Source organism: Eumetopias jubatus, unplaced genomic scaffold (assembly GCF_037043125.1).
Source record: "Eumetopias jubatus isolate StellerSeaLion01/CBP00866 unplaced genomic scaffold, mEumJub1_p1.0 scaffold_1, whole genome shotgun sequence".
Lineage (NCBI taxonomy): Eukaryota > Metazoa > Chordata > Mammalia > Carnivora > Otariidae > Eumetopias > Eumetopias jubatus.
In genome coordinates this window covers 121806572-121829188 of record NW_028274807.1, presented here as the reverse complement: position 1 = coordinate 121829188, position 22617 = coordinate 121806572, and the positions used below count along the sequence as shown (strand labels likewise).

The following is a 22617-nucleotide window of genomic DNA, read 5'->3' as shown; positions in this document are numbered from 1 at the left end:
AACTCACCATCTTGCAAAATCATCAACTGGGTAAACCATTAGATGAAGGAATGATGGGGAATTTTATAGTGGAAGGATCAGATTACTATTTAACCCCCTGAACAATCTTAACATCCTTAAGAGTAAGTCAACTAGATAATATGTGCCTCCTGATATGTAACAATTAGAAGCATACATTACCACCTATGAAGTATTTTGCCAAAAATATTTGTATTTGAATTTAGCTCTAACTTCCAGTTTAGAGAAATAGAGGAGACAAAGGAATAAATTAAATGACACAATAAGGAAGCAAAACCTAGCATGAACTTCTCCAGGCCAAATGACCAGTTTCTTCCTTGGAGGAAGGTGGGGGGAGGGTGGGCAGCAAAGAAGAGTGGGAGGGAGCCTCCTCCAGTTTATAAGAGATATAACCATTCCCAAGCATAAAATTTGTTTTAAAAAATGATAGTGAATCTAGCTACATATCAATTTATATAGGAAACATTACTGTCTATCCAAGATGGTATGAGGAACTCTTTTGCAGAGATAAGCAAACACTCTGTTTTGAGTGACAATGCGCTCTTCTTCCTCCTTTGTTAATCTATAGATATCCTTTTGCAAAGAAGCAATAGTCTCTTGTTGCTCCATTCGTTTTTCCTTATAATGCTGACATTTTGCCTGTAAGAAATTTTTCAAAAAACATAATTATGATATGTACATTTAGGACATAGTGTCCTAACAATATTGTCCACAAAGCCATCTTCAGTTTCTATTGAGATGCTTTATTCAAGAACTTCAAGAACTGCTTTTAAATGCATGCAAGCTCCAAAAACATTAATAAGTCATAAACACAAAAAATATAACAAGTAAAACAGGAAAAATATAGTTTATAATTAATCACATGCATTCAAGTTTTTGTAATAAGTAAAGGAATTCCATAAAAGTGATATAATTTCACGTATAGGTTTAGATGAAAATAATAATCAGGAAGGGACCAATATTAAGGATGTTAAAAAGAAACAGGATTTAGGGCGCCTGGGTGGCTCAGCTGGTTAAGCGACTGCCTTCGGCTCAGGTCATGATCCCAGAGTCCTGGGATCGAGTCCCGCATCGGGTTCCCGGCTCAGCGGGGAGCCTGCTTCTCCCTCTGACCTTCTCCCCTCTCATGCTGTTTCTCTCTCTCTCTCTCTCAAATAAATAAATAAAATCTTTAAAAAAAAAAAAAGAAAGAAATAGGATTTAGAAACAAACTGAGGGTTTCAGAGGGGTGGGGGGGTGGAGGGATGGGCTAACACAATGATGGGTATTAAGGAGGGCACGGATACACAACTAAAGAATCACTGAACACTACATCAAAAACTAATGATGTAATATATGCTGGCTAACTGAACATAATAATAAAAAAAAGAAGTATAACATAAAAAAACAGTATTTAAAATTCAGATTCTTAAGTGATGAATGATAATTCAGGATTTCAGATGGTTTGATCAACTTAGGCAATTATGCAATATGGAAGTAAACTCAGAGTAACTCCCTAATCAGGATTACACCCCAAGATTTATACAAAGAAATATAAATCGTGGACACTCTTTTCCTTGTCTTCAATGAAATATCACTGGCCTGGTTTCCCTTTATTCCCTAGCTTCAATGTCAATCCTTCAATGTCCCTTGAAAGCTCATTATCAATAGCACCATCATTGTTGTTATTAATACACTTTTTATTAAGTTCAGTGAAAAATCCCATCCCCATCTAATCTGTATATAACTAAGACATACCATTTTCAGAACAGAATGCCTTATCTATGCACATGTTCACCTGCCCATAGTGTCAAGTTTACTGAGACTTAGATAACCTCAAAGGGAAAAGGGGACTCAGCTTCTGATATCATAACAACTCCCAGTAACCAGTGATCATCTGCCTCAGCCCCAACCTGGAGGCCAGGTATTTGCTTTATAGCCAAGTCATGTGGGTCCCTGTTCCACCTATATCTATACAATAGCCATAAAACTAGAACTAATAATTCAGTTTTGCAAGGTTGTAGGTGTAAGAGCAATATACAAGAATCAACTGTATTTCTCCTAAGTTATTCTATGAAGCCAACATTACCCTGATACCAAGCCAGACAACACAAGACAAGAGAACCACAAACCAATATCCCTTAAAAACACTAATGCAGACAATCCCCAACAAAATATTAGCAAACCAAACTCAGCAGCATATTAAAAGAACTGTACACCAGGACCAAGTGAGATTTATTCCTGGAATGCAAGAATGACTGAACATACGAAAAATCAGGGGTGCCTGGGTGGCTCAGATGGTTAAGCGTTTGCCTTTGGGCTCAGGTCATTATCTCCAGGTCCTGGGATCGAGCCCCACATCGGGCTCCCAGCTCAGTGGGGAGTCTGCTTCTCCCTCTCCCTCTGCCTCTCCCCCTGCTCATTCTCTCTTTTCCTCTCTCTCAAATTAATAAATAAAATCTTTTAAAAAAACATGAAAAATCAAATGTAATACACATTAACAGAATGGAGAAAAAAAACATGATCATCTCAACTGATACAGAAAAAGCATTTGACAAAATCCAGTACCTTTCATGATAAAAACACTCAACAAACTAGGAATAAAAGGAAACAATCTAAACATAATAAAAGCCATTTATGAAAAACCCACAGTGAACCTCATACTCAATAGTGTAAGACTGAAAGCTTTTCCTCTAAGATCAGAAACAAGGTAAAGATGCCTGCATTTGCTACTTGTATTCCACATAGTACTGGAAGTCCTGGTCAGAGTAATCAGCCAAGAAAGAGAAATAAAAGGCATCCATTTTGGAAAGAAGTAAAATTATGTTTGCAGATGATATAATCTTATATACAGAAAACCTAAAGTGTCCACAAAAAAAAAAAAAAAAAAAAAAACCTGTTAGGACTAATAAATGAATTCAGCAAAGTAGCAGGATATGAAGTCAACACAGAAAAATCAACTGCATTTCTCTACACTAACAATGAACAACCCAAAAGGGAAATTAAGAAAACAATTCCAGGGACGCCTGGGTGGCTCAGTCAGTTAAGCTTTCAACTCTTGATTTCAGCTCAGGTCATGATCTCTGGGTTGTGGAATCGAGCCCCATGTTGGGCTCCACACTCAGCGGGGAGTCTGCTTGAGATTCTCTCTCTCCCTCTGCCCCTACCCCCCACTCTCTCTCTCTCTCAAAATAAATAAATAAATCTTAAAAAAAAAACACAATTTCATTTACAATAGCATCAAAAAGAATAAAATAGAAATAAACCAAGAAGTCAAAAGACTTATTACAAAAGGAGGCTGAAGGAAAGTAAAGAAGACACAGACAAATGGAAAGACATTCTGTGTTCACAGACTGGAAGACTTCATATTGTTAAGAGGTCAGTACTACCCAAAGTGATCTACAGATTCAGTGCGACTCCTATCAAAATCCCAATGACATTTTTTGCAGAAACGGAAAAATCGGTCCTAAAGTTCATATGGAATCTCAAGGGACCCCACACAACCAAAACAATCTTGAAAAGGAAAAAAGTTAAAGCTCTCACACTTCCTGATTTCAAAGTTTACTACAAAACTACAGTAATCAAAACAGTGTGATACTGGCATAAAGACAGATGTATATACTAATGGAGTAGAACAGAGAGCCCAAAAATAATCCTGTGGATATATGATCACATTATTTTCATCAAGATTACCAAGACCACTCAACTGGAAAGTAATAGGCTTTGTTGTTGGGGAAACCATGTGTCTACATGCAAAAGAATTAAGTTGGACCCTTATCTAACACCATATACAAAAAAATTAACTTAAAATGGATCAGGGATCTAAATATATGAAATAAAACTTTAAAACTCTTAGAAGAAAACTTAGGACAAAAGCTTCATGACACTGCAATTGGCAATCATTTCTTGGGTAGGACACAAAAAGCACAAGCAAGAGGAAAAAAATAGATAAATTGGACTTCATTCAAATTTAAAACATTTGTGCATCAAAGGACACTATCAACAGAGTAAAATGACAACCCACAGTATGAGAGAAAATATTTTCAAATAATATATATAAGGAGTCAGTATCCAGAATAAAGAACTCCAACAACAAAATCCAATTAAAAAACAAGGAAAGGACTTGAATAGATATTTCTCTAAAAAACATACACAAATGACCAATAAGCACCTGAAAAGAATGCTCAACATCACTGACCATTAGGAAGATGCAAATAGAAACCAGAATGATACCTCCTCACACCCATTAGGATGGTTACTATTGAAAACACAACAAAATCGAAATAACAAGTGTGGGTAAGGATGTAGAGAAACTGAAATTTTAGTGCATTGCTAGTGGAAATGTAAAATGGTGCAGCAACTCCAGAGAATATATTGCAGTTCCTCAAAAAATTAAACATAAAATTACCATATGACCAACAAATTCTACTTCTGGATATATACCCAAAAGAACTGAAAGCAGGGACTTGAATAGCCCTTTGTATACCCATGTTCATAGCAGTATTATTCACAATAGCCAAAGGTGAAAACAATCCAAGCGTCTACTGATGGATGAATGGATAAACAAAATGTAGTATAGATACACAAAAGAATGTTATCTGGCTTTAAAAAGGAAATTCCAACACACGGTACAACATGGATAAATCTTGAAGATATTTTGCTAAAATGAAATAAGTCAGTCACAAAAGGACAAATATTGTAGGATTCCACTTATATAACGTATCTACAGTAGTCAAGTAACAAGACAGAAAGTAGAATGGTGGTTGCCAAGAGTTGCAAGTAGCAAAGAATGAAGAATTACTGTTTAATGAAGATGGAGTTTCAGTTTGGGAAGATGAAAAAAGTTCTGTAGATGGGTGGTGAGGACAGATGCACAACAACATGAATGTACTTAATGCCACTGAAGTGTGTATTTTTAAATGGTAAAGTTTATGTTATGTATAATTTACCACAACAGAAAAAGGGGAAAAATCAATTTCTCTGTATATAGTAGCAATGAACAGTAAGAAATCAAACAGAAAACTGGAGCATCTGGCTGGCTCAGTTGGAGGAGCAAACGGCTCTTGATCTAGGGGTCTTTGAGTTTGAGCCCCACACTGGGTGTAGAGATTACTTAAAAAATAAAATCTTTAGGGTGTCTGGGTGGCTCAGTCGGTTAAGTGCCTTCAGCTCAGGTCATGATCCCAGGGTCCTGGGATGGAGTCCCACATCAAGATCCCTGATCAGTGGGGAGTCTGCTTCTCCCTCTATCCCTTCCCCCTGCTCGTGATCTCTCTCTCAAGGGCTCTCTCTCTCTCAAATAAATAAAATCTTTAAATAACTAATTAATTAAAATAAAATAAAATTCTTTAGGGGCACCTGGGTGGCTCAGTCGGTTAAGCGCCTGCCTTTGGCTCAGGTCACGATCCCAGTTGGGATCGAGCCCCACATTGGGCTCCCTGCTCAGCAGGGAGCCTGCTTCTCCCTCTCCCTCTGCCACTCCCCCTGCTTGTGCTCTCTCGCTCTCCCTCTCTCTCTCAAATAATTTGAAAAAAATCTTTAAAAAAAGAAATTAAATACAAAGCACAATCATTTACAATACCATTAAAATACTGAATAGAGATAAATCTGATAAAGCATGTGAAAGACTAGTGTACCCCAAATTATAAAACACTGCTAAGAGGGGGCGCCTGGGTGGCTCAGTCTGTTAAGCATCTGACTCTTGATCTCAGCCCAGGCCTTGATCTCAGGGTCCTGAGTTCAAGCCCTGTGCTGTGTAGGGCTTAAAAAACAACAATAACAAAACAAAAAAACATTGCTGAGAGAAATTAAAGACCTAAGCAAATAGAAATATCATGTTCATGGATCACGACATTCAATATTGTTAAAATGCCATTCTCTCTGAATGGATCTATGTACTCAATAAAATCCCAGCAGGCTTTTTTTGTAGAAATCAACAAGCTAATTCGAAAATTCACACAGAAGTTGACCTAAAATAGCCAACACAACATTGACAAAGAAAAATATAAAAGACTTAGATTACCTGATTACAAGATTAACAGTAATCAAAACAGTGTGGTACTTCCATAAAGACAGATACATATATCAATGAAATAGAACAAAGAGTCCAGAAGTAGACCCACACATACAAAAATTGATTTTCACCCAAAGTACAAAGCAATCTGGTAGAGAAGGATACTCTTTTTAACAAATGGTGGTAGGACAACTGGATACTGCGACCTTGGGCTAGGTACCATTTTTTTTTAGATACAAACCTAAAGGCATGATCTATTAAAAAAAAAAATTGATAGGTTGAACTTCATCAAATTTAAGAACTTAAGCTCCTTGAAGAACACTGAAAAAATGAAGACAAGTCACAGGCAGTTTCTTAAAAAGTTAAATATATACTTAAACATTCAGCAATTATAGCCTTAGGTATCTACTGAAGAGAAATAAAAGCATATGTTCACAGAAAGAATTGAACACAAATGTTAGTAAGTTTTATTTGTAATAGCCAAAAACTGGAAACAACTCAAAAGTACACTAACAGGTAAATACACTGCGGTATATCCGTAACAATGGAATAGTTATCAGTAATAAAAAAAAGTATTACCTATTGATACATCTAGCAATATGAATGAATCTTGAAATAATTATGTTGAGTGAAAGATGACTAGATAGCTGATTTTGATAGAGTAGGCAGTTAGCTAAATAAGAGCTGGAGGCAAGGATGGTGGTGAACAGTGGGTACATAGTTTCCCACCTCCCAGGGCTATCAGATCAAGAACAGCAGGTGCAGAGCATGCGTTCTTCTTTCCAGCCTGTGTCCTACAATAACCTACATCTTCATTATATTTACACTGTGGTTTCGACTCCTCCCTTCCCATGGGGGAAGATGGCCAAGACAGTTCTGGCAAGAACCTTGTAAGGCCGAAACTACCCCCTCCCTACCAGTAAGAGTCCCTTAGATGACTGGAAACAACCTCAGAGATCACTGTAGCTATGACCCATAACCTATGCAAACATAAAAAGAAAAGACACCCCTAACTCCAGTGCAGTCGCCATCTCTGGGCCTGCCTACTCTCCCATCTTGAGAGTGTACTGTCCTTAATAAACTGCTTTGTGCTTGCTACTTTCCTCTGGCTGTTTTATTGGAGTTCAGATTCTCATATAAATCTTTCGTGGGGCATCCAAGAACCAAGACCATTCACACAACACAAATCTCCCACCAGTAACAATTTTAATAGCCTGTGCCACATGAATTGTCCTTTCCCTTCCCATATCTCTTTCCTCCCTACTTAGATTTCAGTACTTAGAAAGCAGTCATGTATTCTGAACGTCTTACTGACCTTAAAAAATTTTAGGTCTATTTTTTCATTTGGCCCCAAGAAACACTCCATCTTATGGTTTGGTGTGTTATTTCAGAAAGCTAAACTCAAAAGATGAATCCAACATAAAGTAAAAAATTGAAGCTAAAGAACTTGTGGAAAAAAAGTATATAAAAGAGCTTGGTGGCTTTACACTGATTTGAATAAAAAATAACAATGCAGTAGATTTTTTTTTCCTGCTTTGTAAAAATTTAAATAATAACAGTAAAGAAATATTTTGTGTTATTTCAATTTTCAGTGGTAACAAAATGTAGAGAGTCAATAAAAATAGAGAATTGAAATATACAACAACAAGCTGGGGAGTGGCAAAATTGTTTTGGGTGTTGCACTAGCATGGAATAAGGTAAAAATTACAAAGTAATACTAAATTTCTTTTTAAATGAAGTAGTTTATGTGCAATGTTACATTAGTTTCAGGTATACAACACAGTAATTCAACAACTGTATACTTTATGCTATACTCACAAGTATAGCTACCATTTGTCAGCATACAATGCTACTACAATTGAGTATATTCCCTATGCTGTACCTTTAAACCCCATGACTTACTCATTCCATAACTAGGAGCAAGTATCTCCCACTCCTCTTCACCCATTTTGACCATCCCCCTACCACCAGAACCATTTATGGGTCTGTTTCTACTTCTTATTTATTCTTTTGTCTTTTGGATTCCACACATGTAAGTGAAATCATATGGTATTTGTCTTTCTCCATGTGACTTCATTCACTTACCATAATACCCTCTAGGTCCACCCATGTTACCACAAAAGGCAAGATCTCATTCTTTCTTATGGCTGAATAATGTATATCACATCTTTATCCATTCATTTATCAATAGATGCTTGGGGGTTGCTTCTGTATCTTAGCTATTGTAAACAATGCTGCAGTGAACATAGGAGTGCAGATATCTTTTCCCATACCAATTCCAATACCTATTCCAATACCCAGCAGTGGAATTACTGGGTCACATGGTATTTCTATTTTTAGTTTTTTGAGGCATCTCCATTTTGGTTTTTACAGTGGCTACACCAATTTACATTCCCACCAACAGTGCAAGAGGGTTCCTTTTTTCTCCACATTCTCACCAACACTTGTTATTTCTTGTCTTTTTGATTCTAGCCATTCTAACGAGTATAAGGTAACATCTGATGGTTTTTATTTGCATTTCCCTGATGATTAATGATACATTATCATTAATGAGCATCTTTTCATGTGTTTGTTGACCATCTGTATGTCGTCTTCTTTGGAAAAATGTCTATTCAGGTCCTCTGCCCATATTTTGATCAGATTGGGGTTTTTTTTGGTGTTAAGTTCTTTATACATTTTTGATATTAACCCCTTGATGCAAATATCTTCTTCCATGCAGCAGGTTGTCTTTTCATTTTGTTGATGGTTCCCTTTGCTGTATGAAAGCTTTTTATTTTGATATAGTCCCATCCAATAGCTCATTTCTACTTTGTTTCCCTTGCCTGAGGAGACATATCTAGAAAAACGTTACTAAGGCCAATGTCAATAAATTAGTGCCTATGTTTTCTTCCAGGATTTTATGGTTTCAGGTCTCACATTTAGGTATTTAATCCTTTTTGAGTTTATTTTTGTGCATGGTATAAAAAAGTGGCCCAGTTTCATTCTTCTGCATGGAGAGGTCCAGTCTTCTCAGCACTGTTAATCAGACTGTCTTTTTTCCCATTGCATATTTTTGCAATCTTTGTCATAGATTGACCATATAATTGTGGGTTTATTCCTGGGCTCTTTATTTGGTTCATCTCTGTGTCTTTTTTTTTTCTTGCAATAAAAATAGCATTTTATTCTACTCCCTCCTGCCCTCCCTCCCCCCACAACCCACAGTATACTTTTCCCCTCTCATTGTCCCAGCAACATTACAATCAGAAAAAAATAAGTTTTGGGGGATGGGATTGCGGGGTAGTTATGGGTACAAATAGTCAAATCACAATAGGAATTTTTCAAAATAGGTTATTCCACTTAGTCATCGTCTTCTCCTTCATCTTCAGGTTCTCGTTTTCACTTCTAACCCCTTTCTTCTTCCCCAACATCTTCTTCATTTTCCTCATTATCTACTTCCCAGTCACTATAACCCTCTTCGTCCTCCTCTTCTCCTTCCTCCTTCTCATCTTCCGCTACCTGAGCATCTTCATCATATTCTTCCTTACCCTCATCCTCCTCACCGTCATCCAGGTCCTCCACATAGCCCTCGACATCTGAGTCAGGGGCCTCCGTCATCCCAGTTGTAGCCACCAAGATACGTGAGCTGCAGGAGGAGCTTCAGTTGGTTACCTCACAACTGAAAAGGTCTGAGCTCTTGAGGTTTTCTTTTTCGTGGCTCTACTGTGCTGAGGACTTGAATTTTGTTGCCACTTAAATTTATATGCATGAGGTTTGGACACTTTTCTGCTAATACTTCCAGCCCCCCAAGATTCTGTGATCACTTAGTTCAAGCTTCGAAAGTTTGCTTAAAACTTTGGTAAGTTCATGACAGAGGTGAGGCCTACACTGATTGTACTTAAGAACTCCAGTTCTTGGGGCACCTGGGTGGCTCAGTCGTTAAGCGGCTGCCTTTGGCTCAGGTCATGATCCCAGGGTCCTGGGATGGAGCCCCGCATCGGGCTCCCTGCTCCGTGGGAAGCCTGTTTCTCCCTCTCCCACTCCCCCTGCTTGTGTTCCCTCTCTCGCTGTCTCTCTGTCAAATAAACAAAAATTTTAAAAAAAAATTCTTTAAAAAAAAAGAACTCCAGTTCTTCAAATTCATCTGTGAGGCCTTTGATTTTGCCTTAAATCAACTGGCAGTTGTCCAGGACAAGCTCTTCACTTCAGAGGGCATCCTGTTCCACAGCTCTAAGTGAGAATCCATTTGTCCATGTCCATCTCTCACACTCTCTCCCTGGAGAGGCTCCCATGCCCAAGGAATTCAATCAGGCCATACCATACTATTTTGATCACTGCAGCTTTGTAGCCTATCTTAAAATCTGGAATTATGATACCTCCAGCTTTGGTGTTCTTTCTCAAGATTGCTTTGGCTACTTGAGGTGTTTTGTGGTTCCATACCAATTTCAGTACTCTGTCCTAGTTCTGTCAGAATGTTATTAGTATTCTGAAAGAGACTGCAATGAATCTGTAGATTGCTTTGGGTAGTATGGACATTTTAACAACATTTTAATTCTTCCAATCCATGAGCATAGAATATCTTTCCATTTGCTTGTGTTGTCTTCTATTTCTTTCATCAACGTTTTATGGTTTTCAGAGTAGAGGTCTTTTATCTCTTTGGTTAAGTTTATTCCTAGCTATTTTATTCTTTTTGGTGCAATTATAAATGGAATTCTTAAGTTCTCTTTCTGCTACTTCATTATTAGTATATAGAAACACAACCCATTTCTGTGAATTCATTTTGTATCTTACAACTTTACTGAAATCATTTATTATTTCTAATAGTTATCTGATACTCTCTTTTTCAGAGAAAGAGAGAGCGAGTATGGGAAGGGGAGAGAAGCAGAGGGAGAGGGAGAGAGAACCTTAAGCAGGCTCCATGCCCAGTGCAGACCCAATGTGAGGATCAATTTCATGATCCTGAGATCATGACCTGAGCCGAAATCAAGGGTTAGACACTTAACTGACTGAGCCACCCAGGGACCCTTTGATAGTCTTTATACATTTTCTATGTATAGTATCATGTATCTGCAAATAGTGACATTTTAACTTCTTCCTTACCAATATGGACACCTTTTATTTCTTTTTCTTGTCTCACTGCTGTGGCTTAGGACTTCCAGTAGCCAAGTAACATTAGATTTTGAGGAAAGAATACATAATTTAATCTTTGAAGTAACCACTAAAAAACAGTTAAAATCCGTTTACCAATCTATATACTCCCTATTCAGTTTACCAATCTATATACTCCCTATGAATAGCATCATCATTTTTGCAAAGAGGGAGAATTGTATCCTGATACAGATCACACTGACTTAAAACTAAAAAATTATCTGTTTAGACAATGAATCATGGAACACTATAACAAAAACTAATGATGTAATGTATGGTGATTAACATAACAATAAAAAATTTAAAAAATTATCTGTTTAGAAATTTAAAGAACCTAAGAGTTTATAAAACTATATCAACAGAAGTCAACACACTCATCTAAGTCCAGAGAGAAACTGCATGGCAGAACATAAAAACTGCAAATATAATATTGTCTTTTGGTTTCTGCATTTCCCTAGCAATCTTTCAATATACTGTTGTCAAACATCTGTTCATTTCCTTGACTTCTCTGCCACATACATAAAAGATCAACATTTCCTTTCTCTCAATTGCAAAACAAGCAACATTAAAGCATTTTAAATTGGAAACTGTACGCCAAAATAAGAAGAATGTGCCATAAACGGTGAAATAAGAGTTTTCCAGGGGCACTGCCCATCTTCCCCAAGAAAGCACAGATTGACTAGTATGAAACAGAATGTATGACTAGTCTGTAATGGTATGGGACAATCGAGCAACACTGTCGGGACAGAAATTCCTTGGGTTGGCCAATTTCTGTGAATAGTAAAGTACCCTTCAGGGACTTAAAAACAAACAAACAACTAATTTCAATTGATCAATTTAGCATAGACAGCCTTCCTCCAACACAGGTGTCCACACCCTAGTATTAATTCTGTTTGTCCCCTTCCATGGCAGACTGGAACATGAGACCTCCTTTGTACCAATGTATAAGTTATATTAAAAAATCTCTGGGATCTGAAATAGAAAGCTAATAACACCATAAGTCATTTATGACACATGGAACTACTTGATGGAAAAATACAAGTCATCCCTTACCAATGAACCTTCAAGTAACAGTTCTTTGCAGTGCCTAAAACCCTGGTAAATTCATATGTCTTATGTTCCAATATTTTAACTTTTGTAATTGTTTATATATCAACCTCTTTGAAGAGATAAATAGGTATCTTCCTAGAAAAATAACACTTGTATCCTCCACCTCAACTCCCTCTGTCAACCAAGGACCTAGCACCTTTGCAGTTCCTGATGGCTGCTTTCTCACATCAATAAGTTGATGTGTTAAATGGTCTTGGGTTCCACACACCCTCGGAGAGAAAGGTCAAAATAAAATCCATGTAGAGATATTTCCAAACTCCCCCCTCCTTTTAGAGAGACTTTATAATTTTATAATGCTCCACTGATGAGGAAAACTACCTAACAAAGCCAACCTAAAAACAAAGTATCCTAATGGTTGAGGATTTTGTTGACTACTAAGTAATAAAAACAGATTTGGCTATCTTCTCTGGAGTTATGATCAACACCAGCAGCTCCAGCACTGTGTACCCCAAGCTGGCAGCCTAAGTGAGGGCGGAACACCAACTGCCTCTGTCCTCATACCAGAACTCCCTATGGTCTCTGGCTGATTCTCTCTGACCCCCTGGACTTTATATTAACTCATCTGATCCTTCCAATGCTGCCAGCATAAACTGAATGGACATCTAGACCCAGCCTGATGAGTACTGATCCCTTTTAGGCAGCCTAATCCCTGTGTGCAGTAGGTAAATACAGTGTTGTGCCAACAAAACCACTTTAAGGATTTGATGTTCATAAAGATATATTTGTAAGAATCTGTAATAACTCATACAACTAAAATTGATTATCACTACAAAAGATTTATTTTCTTCTAATTATAACAAATTCCCATGTTTTAAAACAAATTTTTTAAAATTAGGAAATAAAGCATTCCGTGTTACAATATTGTTATTTATATAAGAAGAAAAGTAACCAAATACATTTCATATAAATGAAATATAACGATATTTCATAAAAATGTTATGTAAATTTAATTCAATAACTCAAAAATTTGAGCATCGACTATTAATAATAAAACAGACAAAAATATCTGCCTTCATGGAATTTACATTCTAACACAGGGAGATATATAAACAAAACAAATAAAGTATATAGTATGTTAACATGTTGGATGATGGTAAGAACTACAGATAAAATTTAAATCGGGGAAGGCAGTATGTGTGGGGGATGGAACTGGTAACCATAAGTAAAGTACTCAAGAAAGTACTGTCACCTGAGAGATGGTGACACCCAAGAAAGGAGAGAACAAGTCATGCAGCTAACTGGAAAAAAGCATGCAGTGCAAAGGAAAAAGAAATAACAAAATGTACAAAGGCCCTAAGGTGAGAATGTTCAAGAAAGAGCAAGAACATGGGGCGCCTGGGTGGCTTAGTTGGTTAAGCGTCTGACTCTTGATTTCAGCTCAGGTCATAATCTCAAGTTTGTGAGATCGAGTCCTGCGTTGGGTTCCATGCTGAGCATGAAGCCTGCTTAAGATTCTCTCTCTCCCTCTGCCCCTCCCCCCACCTGCTCACACCTGCTCATGCACTCTTTCTCTCTCCCCTCCACCTCGCTTAAAAAAAAAAAAAAGAGCAATAACGTCAATGTGACTGTAGTAGAATAAGCAAGGAGTAAACTAGATGAAATTAAAAGGTAACAGGAAGCCAAACCATATAGGACCTTAGAGGTCATGGTAAGACTTTTTTATTTTCCTCTAAAGAGGAAGGAAAGCCATTAGAGGTTTCAGAGCTACTACGTCGAAAGCATACCGAAAAAGGCAAGGGTGGAAACAGGGAGACCAACCGACAGGTAAGAGAGAAATGAAGGTGACCTGGACCGGAGTGAAGACTAAAAGAAAAAGTTCTGGGAAGAAATTCAGGAACTCCATTTTACATTTAAAGTTCAAGATGCCTTTTAGACATTCAGTAGAGATATCAAGTAGGCTGCAAGGCATAAGTGTGGAATTAAGGGAAGACGCCTAGGCTACAGATTTAAAATTATGAATGAATTTATGTTATGCATTAGGCTGAACATCACCAAGGGAGTCAGAATACATAGGAAAGACAAAAGTCTAAAGAATGAATACTGGGGAATCCCAGCACTAATTGGATAGGAAGATAAGAAGAACCAGCAAAGGAATTAAAGGATGACCAGTGGGGTTAGAGGAAAACCAGAGGAAAGGATATTCTGGAAACCAAACAAAGAAAGAATTTTAAGAAGGCAACAGCAATAGATCAATAAGATAAAGACGACTGATTTAAGCAACAAAGAAGTCACTCATGACATTAATGAGCTGTTTTAGTACTATCATCTATGAAAACACATAATCAATACCTGTAAAGCTTTATGCTCCTTTTGAAGATCTTTTATTATATTCTGTTGCTGGCAAACCCTATTTAGAGATTCATCCTCCAATTCATCAATTTTGGACTTCACACTCTCCATAATTTGTTCCAAGTCATTAGCTCGTTGTTCATGATCGGCTGCTCGGCTTTGTTCTAACTGAAGTTCATTTCTAATAATAGACACACAATTGCTTCCCTTAGTAATAAAGGCAAATCACATCAACAAACATGCCCATCTAACAATATAAAGAATTTCTAAAATTTCTTTCCATTCTTAAAATTTCCATCATATAACACAAACCAATAGGAGAAATTAGGGCACCATTACATATCTAAGCTAAGCTATTACTAAAAGATTTACCTGTTAAAATATTTTTAAACTTAATAATCAAAACAGAAAACTTTTAAAAATTTTTGATTTAAAAATCAAAGATTCTTTTCAAGGCAATTATTTTTAGAATGCATACCCCTTGCACATAAACAATTCAAAAGAGAATTGTTTCTATTTTCTTACTTAAGCTGCTGATTAGTTTCTATGAGCTCCTGGATCATGTTCTGTTGACGTGTTGTTTCTTCCACCAACGTTTTCAAATTCTGCCTCATCCTTTGTGATGACTGTTTGTCAAAAACGATGAGATCTACATTTTTTAAATATAACATAGATGGTAAAAATAAAAGGCAAAAAAATTTTAAGATAAAAAGTTTTACAAGGAAAATTTTTTACCATAACAAGAAAGAGTAGGCTCTAGCAAGAACAGGATCTGATTACCTTTAAGATCAGTTCTTTTGACTAGAGACAAAGGTTTTAGGCCATGCCTCACCAACAGCACATTTATGCTTTCCCATTCTGCTTCTTCCTGCTGTAATTATAAGCAGCGAGAAAAGGATCAACTTTAACATATAAAGTGAAGAAACACCCTCTCGAATATAATTTCCTTGTTTTCAAAATAATGGAACTTTTTCTCCAAAGTTTTTTAATATGAATTTTTTATGCACATATAATGATTAAAATTTAAACAAATTTCTAACAAAATTAGCAGACCAAAAAGAATGCAAATAAGCACAAATAATTACATTATATGATTCCATATATATGTATGTATGGTCTTAATGGATAAATTAAAACAAAAACACCAACCAAAAAACACCTTGTAATTTCAGTGAACCAAACAGACCTTAGTTTTTTTTGTTTAACTGAATCACACCAGGCCCTACTCAAAAGAAACAGCTGCGGGGTGCCTGTGTGGCTCAGTCAGTAAAGCATCTGACTTCAGCTCAGTCATGATCTCAGAATTGTGGGATCAAGCCCCGCATCCGGCTCCCTGCTCAGCATGGAGTCTGCTTCTCCCTCCCCTCTGACCCAAGGTTTTAAAAAAAAAAAAAAAAAAAGAAACAGCTGCATATTAGGTCATATTAACTGACTAGTAAATTAAATACAAGTCACTCAGAAACAAGTATCACTTAATGAGTAGAGTCACAAAAAAAAAAAAAAATCAAAACATCTGAATGGTCAAGACCAATAATGCAGATAGTCCCTTGTATAATGGACAAGGTCTAACCATAAAAAGGAGTCTGTCCATCTAGGTAACTGATTCTGGTCGAATCACTCTGAAAGACACTCCCAAGTTTTGTATTCCTGCTTCTAAATAAGTACTTACACCATAAAGCTGAGAGGGGAACCCTAACTCTCTATACTAAGTAAATAAAAACATAACAATGGAAAGAAAAAGGTAAATACAATATTGTACATACAATACAGATAAGAATAAAAATAGAGATGGTTTTTTTATATTAGACATTTAAATCCATGATAACAGTTTTTAAGTCTTTTAAAGATGAATTTGAAGTCACTGTGTGAAGTGACTTACTTTTTAAGTTATTAATATATATATGAAAAGGCAATTTGGGTGAATTTTCAATCTGTTTAAGTGCTTCAAAAATAAAATTTATACTTATACTTGAAAAATAAAAGTTTTCACTAGTGATGTATAGTATTAAATGCTGTAATAGCTTAAAGATTAATAACTTAGGCAAAAGACAAAATACATATAAAAGTATTACTCTCCACATCTAAATGGCCTTAAACATTAAAGAATCTCTCAAGACAAAAAAGGAACAAATTACCCTTATGACTATGATAGCACTAGCAGCACCAAATCTTTCCTTTTGACTGCTTTCTCCACCTTCTTTATCCTTTCCACACTTCTTTTCCCTCCTACACTCTTTTCCCTTACTTATGTTGTAGGTCTTCTGGTCACAAGATTCATGACCCAGAATTAAAATTATTTAAGATACCTGGTTTAGGAGCCAAATGTGTGAACATCTCAGTGTCTACTATGACTCATAAAAACCAAGTACTCTGTAAATAATGTCACACATCTTTTTTAAGATTTTATTTATTTATTTGACAGAGACACAGTGAGAGAGCGAACACAAGCAGAGAGAGTGGGAGAGGGAGAAGCAGGCTTCCCGCAGAGCAGGGAGCCCCCATGCAGGGCTCGATCCCAGGACCCTGGGATCATGACCTGAGCCACCCAGGAGCCCCAATGTCACACATTTTGAATGATCAAATGATATATATTGTTCTGATACCTCTTTTAAGAGAAAGAATAATGTAACTGTTTGAAAATTCTTGAAAAGAGCTAAGAATGATATTTTCTAAAGTATGTGCTACAGAACACTAATGAAATGTTCATGAGCTTAATGTTAAATAAACAGGAAATACTGTATGCTTAAGCCTCCTTATGAATAGTATTGTGAAGTCTCAGAATAATGAAATCATTAAATAATCTTTAACCCAACATTTCCCAGAATTATGTTACTAAAGAATCCTTTTAAGATTCTTCACATATGTAGATGTAGTATTCTTTGGCACATACTTCAATAAACACTGACTCAAATATTTTAAGTTTACCTGTTTTTCAGTCATGAGTGTGTCTGATGATTTACTGGACTCCTAGGCTTTAGGGGCTGCTGGAGATATAGTATCTTTTGTAAAATCAGAAGAAGTAGACTGGCAAGAGAAAATATTCACGTTGCCTAAATGAAAAAAGAAAAAGTGCAATAGGTGTTAAAGGAAATATTTAAAAGAACCTATAACTCTTAGGCAATTTAAGCCATTCCTGTGTCAAAACTTGTATGACTTCTTAGAAAGCTGATTTTAAGAATGATTAGAATAAACCCTATCTTAGTTCTCCTCTAGAAATAAAACATTATGGGTTTTACACACACACACACACACACACACACACACACACACACACGATTTGTTTTAACTAAATGTGCAAAGCACGTGCTAATAAATAAACTGCTCTCTTTTGGAAACTGCTTCCTGAAAAATGAAAAAAACCGTACCTGACCCAAAGTTACAGGCCAGTTTAACAATTCACTGGACTAACTCCAAAGGTAAATGCAGTGCCACTTTCTTAGGTAGTCTTTATTTCTAAGTAGATCAGAAGCTAGCAACAAAGGATTCTGTGTAACAGGCAGACACAAAAGTTTATATTCAGTCTACCCTACCATCACTTCTTCTTGTTATCTAAGACTCTATCATCCTATAGGAAAAAAATTTCTTGGATTGTTTGACATGTAGGCATAATTCCTCCTTTCAAGAGGCACAATCACACACATTCATTAGCATCATGAACTTTTAGAACTTAAGCAAACCTTGGATATTGTTTAATCCAAAACCCCTAGCTGTTCATAGCTGGCAGGAAAGCATATGAGAGAACTGTAGCAATACAACAGGTACTATATCCAGAGAGGTGAAATGATCTTCTCAGGATTAATAGGAAAAGAAGTAGGCCTCCTGGCTGCCAGGTCAGTATTTCTTCGAAAGCATCCTTCTCCCCTTTGATGCTGCTTCAGATAGCGAAATCCAACTAAACAATTTATCAGTCACCCTTACGTCTGGTCTATGGGGTGTAGTCTTTCCACTTTATTTTCAGATAAACCTAATAACATGCTACAAATTCTCAAATTCTGCCACTTTTGTGCTTGCTGTCATACTATTTCCCCTTTAAGCTTTCGTCTCTTTCAACACCTCAATCACCCACAGTATTAATCCCTCCTACTTTTACAAATCTTTCAGCTAGTTTTAACTTTCCAGTAGAGAAATTTTCAGATATACACAAAAACAGAGGAAGAGTATAATAAACCCATGAATACAGCTTCAGTGAAAGCCAATAGTCTTCCATTCTTATTTCTTCTTCACACACTTATTTCAGTATACATCTCTAACAAATACAAATTATTTTTAAACACAATTTCAATACCATTATCACACCAAATAAAATTAATAATTTCTTACTATCACTTAATACCTAGTCCAGGTTCAGTTTTTCCCAAAATGTCTTTATTTTTTTTTCAAATCAGGATCCAAATAATGTTCACATGTGGCACTCTAAAGTTTCTTTTAATCTACAGCAGCCCTATCCCCTCTTTTTTTGTTGAAAAAATAGGCCATCTGTCTTGCAAAACTCCCCCTATTTCAGATTTGGCTTACTGTCTTCTTGTCTTTCAGCCTATTTCTCCATCCCCTATATTTCTTGTAAACTGGCTACATATAGAGGCTTTATTAGATTCAGGTTCAGTATTTTCTGGCAAGAATACTTCAGAGGTGGTGCTGTGTTCACCCTACTGTATCACCATCAAGAGTCAACCAGCATTTTAAAGTGGGAAAAACACAACCTTACAGACACAATGGTGGTAGATATCAATGTAAGATACTCCCCCAAAAAGTGTGGAGCGACATATTCTGACAATCTCCCTAACTACCACACTGGACCTCTTTCAAATTGTCAAAATGTCATCTCTCTCCAGATTCAAGGCCTGGCCACTTATCCTATTCTTCACTTAGTTAACTTATACTTGACCTTCAGATCCTGGCTCAGATTTCTTTCTTCAGGAAAAACTCCCCTAATCCCATGACCAGATCAAGTCCTCTTGTTATATGTTCCTGTAGCACTATAAAGAGTAAAGTATAGAGGTTTAGCATTCAGAGTCAGATAGCCTGAGTGACTACTAACTTAACTATTTATTAAACTATATGACATTGACAAACTCATTAACCTATTTGAGCACTGATTCCTTCAACTGTAAAAGAAAGAATACAGTAATACTTACACCTTATGGGATAAATTAAGTCAGACAAGTAGAAAGTACTTAGAATTAGATACCTGGCATATAGAAACTTATAGATAAGTGGCAGTTGCTATATAAAAAGTATGCTAAACAAAATGGATCTTCCCTAATCATACCATCATATATTAGCTTAGATGTTTTCTACAAATTACCTAGATAATTACCTCATACATCTGTTTTACATAAATATGTCTAGGTAAGACTAAATTCCATGAGGTAAGTAGTCTACTTTTGGTAATGGTGGAGTAGGCAGCTCTGTCTCCAAAGGGCAACAAAAAAAGCTGAATAAAATACATTAAATTCAGGGCACCTGGCTGGCTCATACGGTAGAGCATGCAGCTCTTTATCTCGGGGTCGTGAGTTTGAGCTCCATGTTGGGGGTAGAGGTTACTTAAAATTAAAAAAAAAAAAAAAGACATTAAATTATTTTTCTTACAAGCATTAAAGGACTAACACAATAACGAGGAATTACCAGGCAAAAAATCGAGATGAGAACCCACGTTTTCCCTAAAGGCATTTGGAAATCCAAAGAAAGAGCTGTGAAAATGCCGCAACCCCCCCCCCCCATTTAAAATTGTTACCTGTAAGGACTACAATGCTCAGGGTAAGGGTTAACTAGAAGTAAACTATCTGTCCTATTAACTAAAACCTGGTTTCCTCTCCTCTGAGTCATTCCAATATCTCAAGAAAGTCCCAAATTAAACTTTCATGGGGCACCTGGGTGGCTCAGTTGGCTAAGCATCTGCCTTCGGCTCAGGTCGTGATCTCAGGGTCCTGGGATCAAACCCCACTTTGGGCTCCCTGCTCAGTGGGGAGTCTGCTTCTCCCTCTCTCTGCCCCTCCCCTGCCCTGCTTGTGCCTGCTCTCTCTCTAATAAATAAAACTTAAAAAAAAAAAAGTGCTTCCATGCTCCTGGCAGGAGCAAATGAAATCTCTGGAAAAAGCCCTTAAATTATCCCCACCAAAAAACATTTCAAATACAACATCCAGCAAACAAAGATAACCAAGGCATACAGGAAACAAGACATAAAGAGACAGAAATAACAGTCAAAAGAAACCAACTAAGAAAGAAGGACTTCTGATATTGTAATTATTAGGCAGAGACAATAAAACAATTATGCTGACAATATTCAAAGAAATAAAAATCAAAGCTTGAAACTTTTGGCAGAGAACTGTAAATTGAAAAAGAAACAAAACAGATTTGAAAAAGAATAAAAATTTAGAACAAAAAATTACAATAGCTGAAAGTAAGATCTCAAATCACAGGCTCAATAGATTAGAAAGCAGAAGAGAAAATTAAATGGACAAATGAAGGGAAGGTAGAACAGACTCCATCTTTTTAGTTCTCTATGCTACATTCAGGAAAACTCAGCAGACATTCTACTTCAAATGGAGAGGATACATGCATAACTGGCATCCAAGAAATAGAGAAAAAATGGAAAAGCAGGATTTGAAGATATAATGGCTAAGAAGTTTTGAGAGCCAATGAAAGACATAAATCCACCGATTCTAGAAACCCAGCAAATTGCAAACAAAATAGAGAAAAAAAAAATCACACCTAGGCACATCATATACATGTACAGAGAAACAAAGACAGAAAATCTTAAAAGCAATTACAAAAAAAAAAAAGATTATCTTCAAAGGATTAACAGTTGAAATGTCAGCTAAATTCTTAGCAGTAATAATGGAAACTAACAGTGGACTAATCTATTCGATGTGCTGAAAGTACTGCCAATCTAAAATTCTAAATCTAGTGAAAATATCCACTAATAATAAGGGCGTAAGACATTTTCAAACAAAACAAATCTGACAGATCTATTCTATAAAAAATTCTAAAGAAGATGCTTCATGCAAAAGATTCCTTGATTAAAAAGGCAAAAATGCAGAAAGGAATAAAGAGCAAAGAAATGAATACTGTAAAGAAACACTGACTACATAAAATAAGGTCTTGTAAAGATTTAAAAATATAGCTAAGGGGCACCTGGGTGGCTCAGTCGGTTAAGCATCTGCCTTCAGCTCAGGTCATGATCCCAGGGTCCTGGGATCAAGTCCCACATCAGACTCCCTGCTTGGCGGGGAGTCTGCTTGTCTCTCTCCCTCTGCCCCTCCTCCCTGCTTGTGCTCTCTCTCTCTCTCTCTCTTGCTCTCTCAGATAAAGAAAGAAAAATCTTTGGGGCACCTGGGTGGCTCAGTCAGTTAAGCGTCTGCCTTTGGCTCAGGTCATGATCTCAGGGGCCTGGGATCGAGCCCCACGTCGGGCTCCTGGCTCGGTGGGAAGCCTGCTTCTCCCTCTCCCTCTGCCTGCCACTCCCCCTGTTTGTGCTCACTCTGTAAAATAAATGAATAAAATCCTTAAAAAAAAAAAAGATTGAAATCTTAAAAAAAAAAATAAAATCTTTAAAAAATAAATAAAAATAAAATATAGCTAAAATGCACAATAACAAAATGTATTAGCTGGGAGTAGGGTAGAGTAACAGTGTTCTAATTTTGTTTACAATTCAGGAGGAAGATAAAGGTATCTCTTAATATCAGTATTTTGCAAAATAAGGATGCTTAAGAATTTCTGGAATAGCCACTGAAGAACAAAACTCAAGTGTGTAATTTCCTAAAAGAAAAAAAAAAAGGAACCATGAGGATGAGTAAAAATAAATCTAAAAGGAGAGAAACAAAGAACAAATAGAACAAAAGAAATATAGATTTAAACTCACATCAGTAATTATATTAAATGTAAATAGATTAAATGCTCCAATTAAAGGAGAAAGACTGTCAGGCTGGATTAAAAAAAAAAAAGTCAAACTACATGTTTTTGAAGGAAATAAGACAACTAAAATATTAAAAAGCCATATAAAATATAAATATACAAAATGGTAAAAGTAAAAGAATAAAAAAGGGATTGATGGCATGGTAACAGCAAAGTTTTTTAATAAAACA

General features: G+C 36.4%; 1 protein-coding gene and 1 pseudogene across 1 annotated transcript in view; both read right to left on the bottom strand.

The window, feature by feature from the left end:
* CEP70 (centrosomal protein 70) overlaps window positions 1–22617 on the bottom strand; it is an 89476-nt gene that overhangs the window by 39984 nt on the left and 26875 nt on the right. Inside the window, exons 3-7 of the mRNA XM_028099251.2 lie at window positions 17459–17583; window positions 15314–15404; window positions 15059–15182; window positions 14534–14714; window positions 488–657 (exon numbers count right to left, since the gene is read on the bottom strand). Of these exons, the coding sequence (XP_027955052.1) occupies window positions 488–657; window positions 14534–14714; window positions 15059–15182; window positions 15314–15404; window positions 17459–17473 (581 nt within the window). The 5' untranslated portion in view covers window positions 17474–17583. The remainder of the gene's footprint in view (window positions 1–487; window positions 658–14533; window positions 14715–15058; window positions 15183–15313; window positions 15405–17458; window positions 17584–22617) is intronic.
* On the bottom strand, window positions 9347–10246 carry LOC114205717 (putative acidic leucine-rich nuclear phosphoprotein 32 family member C; annotated as a pseudogene).